This window comes from Lepisosteus oculatus, chromosome 7, assembly GCF_040954835.1.
Source record: "Lepisosteus oculatus isolate fLepOcu1 chromosome 7, fLepOcu1.hap2, whole genome shotgun sequence".
NCBI classification, from domain to species: Eukaryota; Metazoa; Chordata; class Actinopteri; order Semionotiformes; family Lepisosteidae; genus Lepisosteus; species Lepisosteus oculatus.
Genome location: NC_090702.1, coordinates 56,106,071 through 56,123,688, shown reverse-complemented (window position 1 = coordinate 56,123,688; position 17,618 = coordinate 56,106,071). Strand labels below are relative to the sequence as shown.

The window sequence follows — 17,618 nt, the reverse complement described above, 5'->3', positions numbered from 1 at the left end:
TTTAAAAAATATATGAACAAGAAGATACAGAACATATGAGCTGATACAGAACATAAGGAGAGGAGCGTGTAGAAACTTGAACACGAGCAGAGGGATTTTAAAATGTTTAAGCTGCCGTTTCTTTCCTTACTGACATCTACATTGGGACTTCAGCTCTGCCAACACATGGAAAAGGCGCTTCATCGCAAAGCAAAACAACAGAATAGCTTTAGAGTATCAGGGTTTTGATAGGGTGTAGGAAAGTTTTATTATTGGTAGAGTTCTTATTTTAGATAACTTGTCTATTTTCAGGCCTGTTTTCGTTTGAGTGGGGCAGATTTTGAATCCGTGCTGTGATGGCTTTCTTGGCAGAGTACTTCAGCACTTTTTGCTAATATTTATTACAGATGAAAGCAAACATTTTTTAACATTGATAGTCCTTCCTGTTATGCAGTGTTACACTAAAGAACAAAGTACTAACAAGAAAAACTCTACAGTGGAATAGAAAACGCCAATAGTCCTTCAGTGTACGCAGATATGATTTATGGTTCACAGACGCTGTGCCGCGTCGTTTGTCTTGAAATATACAATGAACAGCAAATTAAAGAGGGCAATTATCGGGGCACATGACAGAACCCTTTCCCTTAGGGTCTGTTCTGCTGGCGTCTCTGTGACATATTATTTCAGTATGGATGCACTTACCAATAACAGCTGGGCCATTTTTCATGAGTGCTGTTCAGGCTAATGTCGTGGATTATGAATGTGCTGGGCCCAGGTCTCAAATACAACTCAACCAACGTTCTTTAGGTTTATGGGAATTTTATGCATGAGCCAAGTAAGCCCATTTGTTCTGACCGTTATTTTGTTTTCATCAGCGGTTTCCACAAGGAATGCCAGGGATTTCCTAATGTCCTAGTTTCAGCCTGTTTTATCTGGAGCATTCCGAAACAAATCTAAAACCCATCAGCGAAACAAAAAAGAAACGACAGCTATTTGTTAAAGCCTGAGCGTTCGGAAACAAATCTAAAACCCATACTGTACATGAAACAAAAATACAGGCCAGCTATTTCTGAGAGCCTGGGGAGGGACTGACTCCGTTACAGGCGAAGGAGACCCCTGTAATTAAGCACACTCTTCCCTCCCTCAAGGCTGCAGTCCAGCAGGGCTTTTAGCTCTCTTTAAACAGCTGGAGTTGAGGAATATTAAATCAACCCAGTCCAGCTAGTGATTAGTTCCAACTAGCTCTGCAGTCAGGAGCTCAGTGGGAAGGAGAGCTGTGGCCCTCTGAGGGCGTTGGTGTGGAGTTGGTCAGGCCGCAGGACAGTAACCAAGGGCTCCACTGGGAATGGAGGAGATATTATCCCTTATCCACAATTTCTGCTTTGTAGCAAAAGAGCCTGTTTACTGCCAGGACTCTTCCTGTGCTGCACCCACGGCCCTCTCCCTGGGATAACAGCTTCTCTCTCTCTGAGGACCTGCAGCCTCTCTCTGTGGAGGGTCGAGCGGTTTCTCTCTCCCAGCGCGAGCCCGTCTCGTGCCAGCCTGTGTTGTGGGAGGAAGGAGGCTGCCCGCAGGGGGGCAGGTTCCAGGGGCGCAGGGGTGGTGCTGCTCAGGCCCCAGGAGTGGCGGGTATCCTCTGCGCCTGCGGCTGGAGAGCGCCTTCCCATCAGCCCCGGCTCGCTGGCGTGGCAGGAATGTGGGACCTGTGAAATAAGGATCATTGAGTAGGGTCTTTGGAACACATCCGCCCTTCCATGAACTAGGTAATATGAGCATCGCAGCCAGTACATCCTCTAGCACGTCCACTCAGAGCAGAGCTCATGCACCACCACAAGTAAATAAAAGGCCGCGCTCTAAATACCAGGTGTGATGAAAAGAAAAACTGATGTGATAAATTCAGCTTCACGGATGTCTAGAAGATTACTGGAGGGAAATTACCTCACAGTATCGCTTACAAGCTGCCCCGGCTCAAGAAAAATACTCCAAAGAAAAAACGCCAATGTGTAATTTCCTCTTGAGGAGGTCTGCTGAAGAGAAATATTCTGATTTTGGTCAACACTAGATATTTTACTTTATATTAAATGAAAAAAAACTGCCCATCTTACAGATCATACACAAGTGTCTAGAATACCCATGTCTTCCTACCAAGGCAAAACAAAACAATCCATCATCTTTTGGGAAAAGTTTTTTTGTGAGGGTGGGAATTATTTGAGATTCTGCGTTTGCCCAAATTGGGTTGTAAACTTTCCCCAGACCTCTCAGATGCACTGTAGCTGCCTGTCGGGGACACCTGTGCCAGTTTAGCCAGGAGAGTCTTCACTGCTGGCAGTGACATGTTTAAGCAGCGGAATTACAGTTCAGTAAATTATTGATGATTAACATAATTCATTCTGGAAGCGTAAGCCTTTTTCTGTGTGTCAGAGGCTTTGTTCACTTTGTTGTTGGCTCAGCGGGCTGTTGCTGGCTGTGCTTTGGCATCCCTGCCAGCATGCTGTCCTTGATGAGCCAGTGGTGGGAGCTGCCTGGCTCAGTGACTCAACAGTGGGTTTTATATTCGCAGCAGTGGAAGGCGATTTCAGCTTTCAAGGAAGTTCCTTTGCCTTGTCTCGAAGAAAAGGCACTGCAGCTGCCTCCCAAGGTCCCTCATTCTGTCCTGGGCATTGTGCAGCCCCGTCCAGGCCCCGCTGCCCATCTGTCAGGCAGGCCGAGGGCTGTGCTGGTGGCAGATGCTGCATTACGCTGTTGTGTTCCTGCACGGTTGCCGTGGCCAACGGCTGGTGCTGGCTTCTGCCCCCTTTAATCTGCTGGGCTCCCCTTTCGCTGCTTTTCTGCCAGGGGAGCAATGCCCTCACAGGCAGAGCAGCTGGACGTGAGAAACTCGGCTGCGGCTCGGAAAAACCCACCTGTTTCCATGCCGGAGCAGCGGAACTGGAGACGGACTGCGTTCGAGAAGGGAATCGCGTGGGACTGCTGGGCCGTCAGACAGACAGCCTGAGGAAAGGCCACACGCAGCCCCCACTTAAAAACAAAATACATGCAAATATAAAAATTGCCTGTCGCCTGGGATGTTGTGGCTGACTGGTGTGAGTGCAGAACCGCAGTTAGGATGCCGGAGAGTTTAAAACAATATTGCAGTGACAACGTGCCATTTAAACTGTCAGGTTCAGCCACAGTATCATAGCAACCAGGGGCTGGAGGAAGTCCATCAAGCAGTGGTTCCTCTGCCTCAAACCATCTGCTTGTGAGTTTCAAGACCTCGGGTTCCATTTCTCCTGGAAAATGTGCTAAGAGCTAAGACAGCCTGGGAAACAGAAGAGAATATCCTGGAGCTGAAGACAACGGAGTAACTGTGTCTTCGGAGCAGAATGGGGGACGAGGCCAAAAGCAGAAGACCTGCACAAAATGAGGTCTTAAAGCAAACTGAGCATCGCAGCTGGTCTCACCCCCAGCAAGTCTGATCAGGGCAGAGATGGGTGGCGGATTCTGACGTGAGGGCACCGTGTGATTGGAGAGGTGCAGAGGGTTTGTTCATGTCGGGCGTTGAGAATTCCAGGTGCTCGGGGAACCAGGATTACAAGTGAATAAAAGAGTGTGCCTTAGACACCAGGTGTGAAGTGATGAAAAGAAAAATTGATGTGATTAATTGGACTTCACTGATTTCTACATGGAGGAAAATAACCTCACAGTATTGCTAACGAGCTACCCCATGCAAGAATAATACTCCCTAGGAAAAACCAAGCATGTGAACACATTCACAGCTCAGCTCGTGCAGGACCTGTCACACAGAAGGGTTAGATCGTTCCTTTTTTCATTCATGTGGCAGAGCTCTGTATTTTTTTTTAATGAGTTAAGATGCGAGGAAATAAATGCATGAATTTGAGGTTAAAGGGCAATGATGAAATATTGACATCATTTACATTTATTGTTATGGAAATCTTTTAGAAATCTGTATTTTATTCAGTCATTTCATAAAAAGGCAGTATTTGTCTGATTTATGACTGCTCAAATTGGTTCTTACCCTAATTTATTACCCTTGCCTAATTGAATTTCAACCATTAAGACTATTACTCAGAGTGTGATGTAACCTTGTTATCAGTAATTTGCTGCAGTGTTGCCACAGCAGACAGAAGGCTGCCCTGTGGTCTTGCAGAGTGATGGAGTTATTAGGGTTACCACATGAGCCAGCATGGTAATACCATGCCTAACGAGCAGTCTGCATGCAGTGGTGAAGAAAAAACTGTTTAGTGCTTAGCACTTACATCTCATCAGATGAGGGGCTTTGCGGGATTAAAGTAGATTGGGCAGGAGAATAAGTGGCTTCCTCAATCACTTCTTCTGATGTGAGATGTCATGACGAGATGAGGTTGTACAAAAAGGAGAGAGTCCTCAGGGTGCACAACTGTTTAGTTCCATACAGATCGGTGTAATGCTCTTCTCTTTTGTAACGGGAGAAGATACCGGATGCGGACTCCTGGCAAGTAAAAGCTCGTTTCTGAGCGGCTGAGCCATGGAAGGAGCCCACGAGGAGCACAGCCTCTGCTCCAGGCACTGCCCGGCACGTCTGGGCTGAGCCCGGGCTCTCCAGGCAAGGTGGCAGCAGCCCCTGTGGCTGTGTAGGATTGCATCGGCTGGGGTGCCTGTGAACGTGCGGTTGTAGTGATTGTAATTACCTCACACATGCATACTAAATATACAATTTATTGATATAACAAGACCATGCATGACAAACAACAAACGGAATACAATATTTTTTGTGAAACGATCTGCTGCAATGCGAAAGGTTGATCGTTGGCTGGATTGGTGTGCAGTCCAACTTGCCAGCTGCTCACTCTGTGCTGGGTGTGTCCCGGCTGCAGAGAGACAGGAGTAGAGCTAGTTAGTGTTGCTGAACTTTGGACTGTAAAAACAGCCTGCGCACAGTTGCCTACTTGGGCTCTGCCACAAGGCTGCAGCTTGGTGCCGAATATGCATGGATACTCAGTCGACATCAAAGAGTCTAGCTGTCTTATTTCATCTATCAGGAAAAATATCATTGGGTTCACGAACTCAAGATTTCTTCTGTTTCAGAAAGAGAATCTTGGGCAGAATTCTGTACTTTTCTGACTTGCTCTCTTGACCTGGAGCTACTGTACCTGCAGTAGTTGGGACAAGTCAGATTGCCTGTTCAGTTGGAGAAAGATGATGAGCTGGTGGAATTAGCCAACGGAAAATGAGTTGGGTGAAAGATTTTAAGGTGTGACATCACAGCTGATTGGATGAGGGTGTGATCAGGTATAGTCTTGGTACCTATCCTGCAGGTCCCTCACTGGCGATCTTCCTTGAACCTGTGATCTTGGGAAGAAACAGACTGCAGACTCGCTGGAGCACATCTGCGCTATACTGTATATCATTAGATGGGCACAGCCTTATGATATCTGTTTTTCAGAGAGACGAAAGCTGCCTTGTCAAGGCAACACAAAGATCATCTTTAATAACATTTAATTATAACTGTAACAATATGCCCTGCTGCCACACAGTGCTCTCAGCAAGATCTACACCAGCTCTCCAGACAGTGGTGTCTGTGCGAAGAGACTTTCAAAAATGACAGGCAGCTGTGACCATGCATGTGATGGACAGGCATGCACAGTTTTCTTCCTGTCCCTTCTCCAGTGAGACAGGGGTCATAGTGATGAGCTGGACTGATTAAAGAGGAGAGCAAATCGTAATTATCACCTTATCAGGCTGCTCTCACTCCACCTGGCTTAGACTACCAGTAGCTCTTCAAGTGCCTGCTTCTCCCAGACTGAGGGAAGTACCGACATGAAGACCTGATCTTTGTACTGAAAAAAGGAAGAACTGGCTGTTGTTTAGAGTAGGAGGTGAGGAAGAGCTCTGGGCTAAATCCTTCGTGCTGGAGCTGTCAGAATTAATCGGGGCCAGGAACATCGAGAGAAGGGGCTTGGTAACAGTAGCTGGGCTGTTTTATAGACCATTTAAATTCTAATGAAGTACAATCTTTTCCAATGTATCACGTTTAACTTAAAACACAATATCTGAGCACTTCAGCTTCATTAGTCAGGCTTTGTCAGAGCTCCGGCAGTCTGCTGAGGTCTGTATATAGAGAGAGGAATCAAAGTGGCAGCAAACGGTGAAGGGAGAGAAACCAGGGTTGGTCACTGCTCACTTCCATGGGCAGTCGATGCACTAACAGTAAGATTAAGGTTACAAAACCCTGAAGTGTGAAGGCTTAAATGCTGGGAGTAGTAAAATATCTGGAGCAGCAAGGGGGTTTGGGCATCATTCATTGTTTATTATAATGAACGAAGACGCAGGGGGCGAGCAGGGGTGTTGAACAGATTACTAGAGGGGAGCCAGTAGACTCTAATGAGGGCCACAGAATAGGTGTCTGACCCACAGGAGTGTGGTGTAGGTCACCAACTAATAGGCAATTAAAACAATAGATAAGATCATGAAAGCTTTTAGATAAAATTATGCTTTTATAACGGTAGACATAATCAATAATGATGATGATGATGATCAATTTTCATGGCCTAACTAACAGGTATTGCAATATTATTCCTGTGATCAGTAAATTACATTGGCACCCCGCCTGATTTTGAGTGGACTTTGTCTCCTGCTCATGTATAAGGCATTGGATGGCCCAGCTGTAGGTTTTATAGGCTTATTGCCTTTAATATTACTGCAAATAGTCCATATTTTAATCCCGGCCTTTTCACTTTGTCAAGACCTGGGTGTCAGAACCTGTCATGCGCGTATCTGTGGAACTAGATCCATTATAGATGCTGCAACTGTCGACACTTTCAGTTTTCAACCTTTTTTTCTTTTAAAGATCGATCTTTTTACGTAACTTATTTTTCCACTGGATTTCAATTTGCTGTCCCTTTTTTTCCTTTTCTTTAGACTTCTCTTGTGTATTATGAGAGTGCTATTGTACAGTGCTCTGGGTTTCTAGAAAAGTGCTCGGAAATAAAATTGCATTGTTATTTTTCCTACCTCAGCAGGCCTCTCTTTAGAAACCTTGGAATTCAAAGACAGTAATTGAATGTCTCTAAAATCTTAAGGCTGTGGAGAGGTGATGAACTGCCCTAGTTAAACACTAGCGTGATCCCTTCAGCACCCTCTCCCAGCTGAGAGTCCATTTAGAACGTACTGTATGGCAGGGGTTCCCAGTCCTATTCCTAGAGGACCACTCTAGGACTGCTGGTTTTCATTCCAGCTCAGCTTAAATACCCAATCAGAGCCTTAATTGAAATAATGAGTGGCCTGCTGGTACTATTCGCAATTGGGATTTTATTTCACTTATGAAATGCCGTCGTTAAGAGGTAACATTAAAAAAAAATGTAAGAGTTGAAAACAGTCAAACAGTTATTTCTGTTATTAGATTATTAAGTCCATAAATTCTCCATTTGCGTTATCGTGAGCTTGTCTGAAACAAATCCCAGCAGGTGTGTGGGCCTCTAGGATTGGGAGCCCCTGACCTAAGGGAACACAGACCTGTGGGAAACCAGATCCCCAGCAGTGGGACCCCAGTCTACTACAGAAGGTGTGCCTGTGTCCAGAGACACTGCAATGTCCGTGTGTTGGGCGTGACCGTTCTTGTGCCTGTTTTGTGGCTCAGCAGGCTGCAATCAGAAGACTGATGTAGTCTGGCAGTGTAGCTTTATGGAAATGTTTTGGCAGACATTGGAAGCAGGGGCACCAGGCAGTCTGGAACAAGCTTCCCAGCCATGTTGTTAAAGCCGATACCCAGGATTCTTTCATGAAACAGCTGGAAGAGATCCGATTAATCCGCTGCTCACAGTCAAATTGAGTGGCCAAATGGCTTCATCTTGTTTCTTTCATCCGTAACTTTTCTCACTGCATATTTTTATGAGTATATTTGATTTTACACTGTATATTTTATTTTTCTGTGTAAATGATCAAGCATTAATCAACAGTCCAGGAAGGCCGTGTGTAACTAATAGGCAGGTACAGTGAAGGGAGAAAGACAGGAGACGAGAGAGAGGGTGCAGGCTCCTTGTTGCAGCTCATCCAGGAAGACCAGACTGGAGTGAAGTATCTGAACCTTGTTAAGAGAGCTTGCGATCCTGCTGTTAGGAACTTTGATTTCTTGAATAGAGAATCCCATGGTGAAAAACAGCCTCTCCTGGTTAATGGGTGCATTTCCAGAATAGGGAGATGGGTTCTGAATAGGCACTGATACTGTAGGTTCCCATTCATCTGGATGCATTTGGATTTATAGAGAGAAATTGAACTCTGGGTAGTGTTCTGTTTAGTTTAGAAGGCAGCTTTATCTCTTCTTTTAGCTGTTGTAGGCATTGTAAAAGAGTTAAATACTTGCTAGCAGTTTGGGGTTTTTCTGGATTGTTAGGACGTTGGGCCTCTGGGAAATTATTTGAAAGCTTGTACATAGCGTAAATTGTGTTGTTGAGTGTGTATTATCAATACTAATGAATATGTGTTTAACTAGGTGTGCCTGATTATTACTCTTTTCACCAACGCTGTGCCAGAGAACAAAGAATTCTTCAGTTCATCATCATTCGTTATCATCGTTCTAACTAAACCAGCCCCTTGGGTATATTCTTGACAGAAATCATTTACCCCAAGTTGGGCTTTATGACCATTTATTTTACTTGTTGGTATTAATCCACTCAGTCAGTTCCTGATACCTCTCTAGTTTCGTAACCCCCCATCTGTAACACTGTTATTGGCTCGATCTAGAGAGCAATGCAGGGAAGGTGTTTCCAGGTGGGGGAGTTGGGAGGTGAAGGCCCAGCCGACTCGCACGCCGCGCAGGAGAATGCTGGGCACTGATGGGCAGAGTGGCCTGCGTCCACCGTCGGCTTTCCAAAGGGTTTGATTTTCTCTTCTCTTTTTGGCAGAAACTGGAAAACAGGGAAGTGCTGGTGGGGATCCTTTTTCTCGTGTTCCCGTTCATTCCGGCGAGCAATCTGTTCTTCAGGGTGGGCTTCGTCGTGGCAGAGAGAGTCCTCTATATGCCCAGGTAAGTACCGCTGTCCTCCAGCCCAGACAGGCCTATGGCACTGGTGCTGTACTTCAGTCCACTGATCCAATAAACCACAGAGTGCACGTGCTGTCATTACTGGGGAAATGTCCCACAGTTTTACATTGGATTTTAGGATTTACTGTATAGCATGTAGCTAAAATAAAGATTCATGATCAGCTGCTGAGCTGGGGTTTATTTTTCCTGATCTCTTTTGGGTAGGCAGAGGGTACCCTGGGTCTGCGTGGCGACCCTGAGACATGCCTGAAGATGTGCCAGTGTTGCACTTATCTCGTTGTCTCTCGCTGCTCCAACAGCCTGTGTGAATTCAGTACCCGTAGGAATTAGTGGCGGCCTCAGCTGTCTCCAGGCTCCAGTAACTGGATTATTGAGAGGCCTTGTTTTTTTTTTTATTTTAAATGGAAGCTTTTTTCCAGGGACAGTATAATGTCAGCTTTTATTAGAAAGCTTGAGGTGAAAGCACCTGCGCAGGGAAGCTTTGTGCTGCTTGTGTGTTCATATACAGCACACACTGTCTAGTTCCTTTGCCTGGGACCCTTAATATAGTTATCTCTGGCATGTAATCTTTCTAGATGATACCACATTCTTATTTTAAAAACACACGCGCTGTGGATATAAATAGGCCCATATTAAATCAGATCCTCTCAGTTTACAGACCCAGTCCTTCGGGGCACCTGTCTGTTTGCCAGTGGCCTCTTGAATCCACTCAGCAGGAACGAAGCGTGGCTCTTGAAATGCGTGACAGGCAAGGGTGTCACTTCAGACCTGTCCTGGGAAAATGTCTCATCCTCGGAAATGTTGAGGAAAGGTTGTCTATTAAGCAGTTTTCTTTCCACTTAGTCTGACAAAATGTTTCTAGGTCCCTGATTGCTCGTCAGGGAGCTGAAGGCTTGTCTGTGCCTTGGGGTTTTGCCAGTGAAAGATAATGAGGATGTTAATTTTCTGTGTTCCAAGTATAACGGCGATTGTGTGAGTTCTGTTGGCATTACTGGTAAGTAGGTCTCTCTGACTGGTCTGGCCTGTCTGACCCACTCTTCCAAGTACAGCTGATATTTTGTAGCCTACTTTGTTGATTTTCCATAAAAGAATTGATTCTTAAGTTAATTGACTATTAACTTAGAAAACAGTTCCTAAACTAAACTTGTGAGTGCAGTGTCGACAGTCGGTACATAGGATGTAGTAACTGTCCACTGCTGCCTTCATAACACCACGGCATTTCATTTGTCTTGATATATGACAAGACAAAAGAAACCCGAGGCCAAGCGGTGGCTCTGTGTCTCAGGATCAGCGCCTGTGGCTGGAAGGGTGCCGGTTCAAGTCCTGCAGCCGGCAGAGGATAGTGGGTGTCTGGAACAAACTTCCAGGACACGCGATTGTAGCTGCCTCTTAGATTCCTTAACGGAAAGGAATAGGCTGAATGCTCGGGACTTTAAACTGCTAGCACGAGAATGAGATGACCATCTTTCTCATGTATAACCTTTCCTGTGTTCTTAAGTAGCCCCACATCTGCGTGCTGGGCATGGCAGTGACGCGTCTGATTAAATGCCCTCCTCTCCTGGGAGTCCGCGCCTGGAGCAGACCGGCCTGTGCGTACTCCAGTGAGGATCCTTTTGGATCTACTTAGCCTCTGTGAAATATTTTTTCTGAGCTGCATGAGGAAATCGCTGTCTGGTGAAGTTCAGTGCCTTCTCACCTTTTATATAAATTGATATTTCACAGCTGGGTGTTATTTGTCTTCCTTATCAAAGCAAACAGGAGAGAGGGCGGCTTAGCGCTCCGGTCTGTACCATTTCAGGCCCTCTATCTGCCTCAGAGTTGCCTTCCTTCATTTGTTCACCGCCAAGGCAAAGAAGATAATCCTGCCCCTTTAGCATGCTTTTAATGTCTTCCGTAAATGAATCCCTGGCTCTGCGGGGGAGTCATTAGTCTGGAAGAGCGCTGTAATCTCCTGGCTCGAGACTCAGTCAGATGCCTGGTGTTGTGGAGTGGAGGAATTATACTTCCTCTGTGCTCAGGGTTGGCCCAGGGAACAGGTCCTCAGGTGCTGAACGACAGGTGTGATTCTGTCGTTCACTGTGATAGAATGTTCAAACCTCACCCTGTGTCTGCAGAACCAGTCAATCTGAATGGTTCTGCAGGAACATGAACAGGTTTTGACTGAACCGAAGGTCAGCTGCTGGCCATGTGAATGGCAGCCTGTTACTTGAAGTATTTCAGCTCGACTTTCTCCGCTCACTGAGATGTTTCTTGCCAGCTACTCTTTGTTTAAAGAGGGGTTCCACCCGCTGGAGATCCTAATTGTCTCTTTTCGGTTGTTGTGATCCCAGGTTCAATGTTCACCACTGAGTGTGTAGTAGTGTCTCATGTTGACTTGTTCATCTGTCCATTTTATTTGCTCATCAAAGACTGTGAATCAGCCCTTTGATGCAGTTTGAGACCTTTCCTTTTAGTGGTTACTTGTTGTGTTTCAGAATTCCCAGAGTCTGTGGTACAGGTCCCTTCGTCTTGAGATACGGTCAAGTCCTTTGTGGCTGTAAGGAGCATGCATACAGATGCATGAATAAAGCTAGAGTGTGACTATTTCCTTTTTGCTAATGGGGAAAAAGTTTGAGCTTGGCACACAATTCTTCTGTGCACATGGCGTGCATGAGTACGGGGGTTATACAGTCCTGGCTATTCTTATTCCTCCTTGTTTAAGGTTTCAAACCGCACACCTGCTGGGGTTGTGAGCTGTGTTTTGTGGTGCAGCCAGTTGTTATGCCACAGTTTTCTAGTGCAGTGAGAACGGCCAATTGCGTGCTACTGTTTGTTGCTGCACACCCACCCACAGTGAACCACTGAGAAGCGGGAGCACAGGTGTAGCGCCACTGGCTTAATATAATGGGTGTGTGTATTCAGCAACATCCAGACGTGCGTTCTTTTGCCATATCTTGAAGCAGCGTGTCATGTTGCATTATTGACCTCACTGAGTACGGCTTTAGGTCTAATTATGTAATGTAACGCTGCATTAAATTTCAGATAACTGCACATTTAACTTTTAATGCCAGATCCATTTTCTAAATTGCAATACAGAAACTTCGTCACTCTGTATAGAACAGCTATGTAAATATTTAAAAAGTGTTTAGCACACTTAACCTTTAAAATGCGATTTTCTTCCAAGCGTGGGTCTGTATTATGAAGACACATCTCCCATAAAGTATGTTTTTATAAAGTTACTTAAAACACTGACTGCAGCACTATAAATATTACTTTTCTAAATGCTAAAGGAACAGTGAACTTTTGTGCTGCAAGAATTAAGAAAAAATGCATCGAGCATAAATCTGTGGCACAGTACGTCTTCTGCATATTGTTTCCTGGCTCATAATTCTGTGATATGAGTGGAAAAGTGTTTTAGAGTGCACTGAAGAGTGGAGCACGCAGGAGCTGTGCTGCTGTGAGGCAAGGCAGGTGCGAATTCTCAGGCGTAGCCTTCCTGCTGATTGAAAGTATAGTGCAGAAATTGCCCAGAGCTCTGTGACAAATTTGAGGAGTGTGTTTTCTCTCAGATGGAGGGGAGATGTCAAGATGATTGCATTATAAAAAACATACACTATTTACTTTATCAGCAAGTGAAATGGGTTATAAATAGAAGTGCTGGCTCTGATTTCTGCAAAATTTTAAAATTCCTCCAATTCTTCCAAAGAGCTTAGATTTTCAATTACATTGCCCCAGTGGGAGTACTGAAGGTGAAACATGTTCCACTCTACAAATTTACTGCTACAAGCTGTAAGATCAGATCTTTTGCAGGCTTTTCAAAGTAAGAACTGCTTTGTTTTTTGCTTGATTGATTTTAAAAGACGTGTGCAATGATGTGTCTAGGCTTGTTGCTGTAAGGAGAGGTGCAAAGCTGAGGAGACTCCGATAGGCACTGTTTGAAGAATTTTATTTAGTGGTAGATCTGTAGATCTTTCTTATATCAGGGAAGATGTGTTTTAAGAAAGAAACCTGAGGGGATACTGAAAGAAAGGAGTTTGGTTTAGATTGCTCTGGAGAAAATGTCCATTTTGTCCCCTATATTTTAAATTGACACACAGGTTTAGAAACTACTTTATTCTGTAGAAAGGGAAATGGAGACAGATAATTAGATTCCGAATGTGTTGTCCCTAGAGACACATTGTCTGTGCCCCTGTGCGCTGACATTACCTTAATGATGGTGTCATAGTCCCTCTGACGCATCTCTGCTTGAGTAGCTCCAATCATGGAGTTTGTACAGAAAAGTTTTTTGTTACCATGGCTTTTGTAGTAATTATGGTTATCATGGTGATTAATGAAGATGGATTTCCCTTGAATGCATGTTTTTTTTATTATTTCTAATGCAGTTTTTAGATTAGTCTGGGACAAACGGCCCAGTCGTGCTGTTGAACATGATGCTTTTTCAATCTGCTTATTCCAGGAAACAGCTCCTCGGATCTCTCGGCTACAGGCCTGCTCTCTTTTGAAAACGTTTTTATATTCTTGTACTCCACCCTCCGCCCCCCCAGCGCTTTCAAGTCAAAGCAAAGTTTCCTCTGTTGGTATGTCAGAGTTTAAACAATTCTGTTTTGTAGGAAAATATATATATATATATTTTTAGAATTTCTTCTTAGAAAGCCTCACCACAATCATTCAGCTCAAAACGGTTACTCCTAACCTTACTCCTAACTCAACACATCACTCTGGACCGGAAGAGGGTTCTCTGAGCTGTAAGGGGCCTGTTTCTTCATGCCTGGTCACCCCTTCCCCTCGCTGGGCTGCCCGCTGCTCTTGGGAGTAGGGGTGGGACGGGAGGCTCCATTAGTATGAGATTGGATATAGGAGTGGGATGGGAGGCACCACTGCTGCTCCCAAAGCAAAAAACAAAGACAAAGTAAACAGAGAGAAGGCTTCTTTATGTAGAGCTTCATTCACATCTTGAAGTCATATACCGTATTTAGTCAAGCGGAACTCTGCCCGAATCAGCTCAGACCTGTTTTGTACTGTATCTCCCTGCTCTTGCTCAGTTCTCAAGCTGGCTGATTGAAGGCTATAGCACCTCTTCCTTAATGTACTCCAGGTGGCAGAAGACTCTTCCCTCTCTGCAGGGAGCTCACAGCTGCACCTGTGCCGTGGAACGGAGCTAAATATGTTCTTTTATCACTCAGTGTCTACACCATCTGGACCAGCACGTTTTCTTATCCTAATATTCTCATGGAATTGTCCGTCCATCCATTGCCAAAAATCCTCTTATTCCTTGTAAGAGGCTTGGCAACTCGGTGCCTATCCCAGAAGCACAGACCTAACCACAATCCGGAAAGGATGAGCAGACGCAGGGCGTGTGTGCACACACACAATTACACGGCAAGCAGTTAAAGGCGCAAATCAACCTAACCAGCTCCTCTTTGGAAAGGTAAGAGGAATCTGGAGCTCCAGGCAAAAACTGATGTGGGCACAAAATGAACTCCACACAGAAGGATGCCAGGATAGACGGGATCTTGGGACCCAGGAGCTGTGTGGCAGCAGTTCTGGTCTCCAAAACACCATGCTCCCCGTCATGCCACTGCTTCTGTGCCTTTTCTGTTCAGGAATGTGTCAGCCAGGTGTTTATTTCACACTTCATTGCCACAGTACATGGAAAGTGCATTTGCTGGATATCACCATGAAATGCATTTCTAGCCATGCTGAATATAGATGTAAAATATTGTTTCTTTACATCCGTCGTCTTGACTGACACGGCAATGTATTGAAGTGAAATAAAGGATCACCTATATGACAGACAGATGCTAGGGGATAAAAAAAAAACGGATTTTGAAAAGGTAGGTCTTGATTAACCACTCAGCTAGAGTTCCTTGAACAAGAGGGCACACAATGGGGTGTATTTTCGGAAAGGCTTTTGATAGAGGTTCTCTTAAACATGAATTCTCAGAAAACAGGCTGAAGGAATTAAGCAAAACTGTGCCATTTAATTTATAATAGAATATACAGTAGTAAATAATAATAATAAGAGGTATTTAATTTGTAAAGCACCTTTCTATACCCAAGGACTCTGTACATAGTGATGACAAAAAAAGTAAAACAAAAAATAAAACAGAGAATACGTGTTTTTACAGATAGAATGTAAGACGACCAGACATGCTGTAGCAGGTAAAAAGGTGAGTTATGAGTTTGGATTTGAAGAGAGTCAAAGAATTTGTCTCTCTTAGTGTCTGAGGAAGGGCATTCCACAACACCGGAGCAGCGACAGAAACAGCACAGTCTCAGAAAGTCAGAGATTTCGGTCTGTTTTGTCCTGTTTTGTCCTGTGAGCAAAGGACCAGCCTCAACTGAGCGGAGCGGAGCCTACGAGAGGGAGTGTGAACATGGAGCTCAGAGATCTACTGTATGATGGAGTCAGATTGTTTAGAGCCTTGAAAAGATCTTATATTGAAGACACAACTTTATAGGCAACCAATGTAGAGACTTATGTGTAGGAGTGATATGCTGTCAAGGTCTGGTGTGAGTATTCTAGCTGCAGACCATATTATAACATTTTGGGAAGAAAGGGAAGGTAGTGTTCTGCACTGACAGGCTGAATTCATCAATGCAGACAGCCCAGCATATTTCTTCACAATGAAACACAAACCAAAGGACACAAAAGCAAACTATGTTGAAAATTAAATTGAGTACTGTACAACAGAATCAGCTAAGCAGCCATGTTGTTGCAGACGGTACTTTGGTTTCTTTCAAGAAACAGCTGGATGAGATCCTGGGATCAATGAACTGGATGAAATCAAAGATAAACCAGTCACAGAAGCCATCAATCAAAATGGCTTTTGCTAAGTGAGATTAATTTGATGTGGCTGATTGATCAGTGCATTTTTTTATGTAAGAAAATGTAATGCAATGCTCCTCTACTCTGCTTAGAGTGTCCCCTTCTTCAGACAGGTCATCTATTGATGATCTATATGATCTATTGTCAGCATTTGAAAGCATTATACTGTATATTGCCAAAGTAAAGTAAAACGCAACTGGTTATCATTGGGCAGTGAAGAATAATTTCATTGGCTTTGTACAGATGTACAGTGAAATACCCCAGCACCTCACTGAGCGGATTAAAAATGCTGCCCTGTTTTAGCTGAACTGTGTCACCCAAGGAAAACATTACAAGGAAACTTTCCTGAAGTATCACTACTGGGTACAATGTGTTCACATTCAAGAAGGACTCTTGCAGTGATTTCTGGAAAAATGCAGTGGTACTGTATACTGTATGATGCTCATTTTGCAAGTTGTAGTGTTTCTTTTTAGAGCATGTCAAATTTACAGTATACTTTAAGATACTTTGTGTAGGTATGAAGTGCTTTGCACTTTATATCTAGAAGTTAAACAGTAACTAGGACATTTTATTTTTCTTACATTACTGATATTTTACTTTATTTCCTTGTGTTTTCAGGGTTCCTCTCCTATAGCATCATACTTTGCTTTGCTTGACAGATTTATTCCTGGCTGTTGCAGTTCACATTCTGGCAATTTAACATGTTTTTCATATATTACAGATTTGAATTACATTTATGTAACTTTGCATTAAATCATTAATAAAACTGCATATTATTGACTGTTGAAATGCAATGCTCTGCAACAACACACATATAAAATGTATCTGCTTAATGCTGAACAGCAGGCTAACCTGGCACTCAGGAGTTAATGGTTAATTAATTGATTTTTAATCTCACTGGGGAGGTCTGAATGTGTCTGGTCTACATCCCATGACATTTAATTCAATCATATTTGATCATTCTTTTGTTGCATTACAGTAGCATAAACCAGTTCAGTGATATGCTGATGACGCAGAATGCATTCACAATGCATACTAGAGTCTATCTAGTTTGTAACTAACAGGAATGCCCTTTGTAGTCTAAATATTGAAAGACTTCTTATTTGATGTTCAGGAAATTGGAAACTAAGAAGACACTACTGTAAACAGAATAACCATTTGACCACTGCATCTCCAGAACTATCTTCAGTTAAACAATTAGAAGACAGATGGATTTATTTTGTTCTCTCCATCAAGTCTCCAAGTTAGACTGTCTAAAACTTACATTTGCTGATACAGAAATTATTCCCTTAATTCTGCGATTTGTTTTACTCTTTTCTATCTTTCTAATCACACTTCATAAGTCTGCAACACATCCTTCTTCCATTCATGCAACATGCAGTTTAAGACTAGTTCTTCTCCTACTGATGCTGAGAAATGACAGTAGTCCATGCTTTCGGCTACAGCTCTGCTCGCTCAATCATCCAAGGAAGTACAACAGAAACAGTCCAGAAGTGCGTCTTCCTGACTCCTTTGCAGATGTTTTTAAATCTCACCTCAAGACTGACTTCAATTACTTACATAATTCTTTCTTCTAATTTAATAATTTATACATTTTTATATTGTTCTTTCTGTATGACTGGTGTGAAATGCGTTCAGAATGCTCTAAGCGAAAGGAGCTATATGAAATAGACGAATGGGAGTAGGTCACTCAGCTCAGCACTGTTCTATACAGTTTCTGTCTCCGCAGCACGCTTAGTTAATCCCTTCTATTCACTGGCTTGGAGTTTTAGGGTTTGTCCCCATGTTCTGATCACCAAACTTGAAATA

General features: G+C 43.8%; 1 protein-coding gene across 1 annotated transcript in view; it reads left to right on the top strand.

Moving 5' to 3' along the window:
- The window catches only part of tmtc1 (transmembrane O-mannosyltransferase targeting cadherins 1), a 128,605-nt gene that overhangs the window by 66,479 nt on the left and 44,508 nt on the right, over positions 1 to 17,618 (top strand). The window contains exon 8 of the mRNA XM_069192869.1: positions 8,862 to 8,983. Coding sequence (XP_069048970.1) covers positions 8,862 to 8,983 — 122 coding nt within the window. The remainder of the gene's footprint in view (positions 1 to 8,861; positions 8,984 to 17,618) is intronic.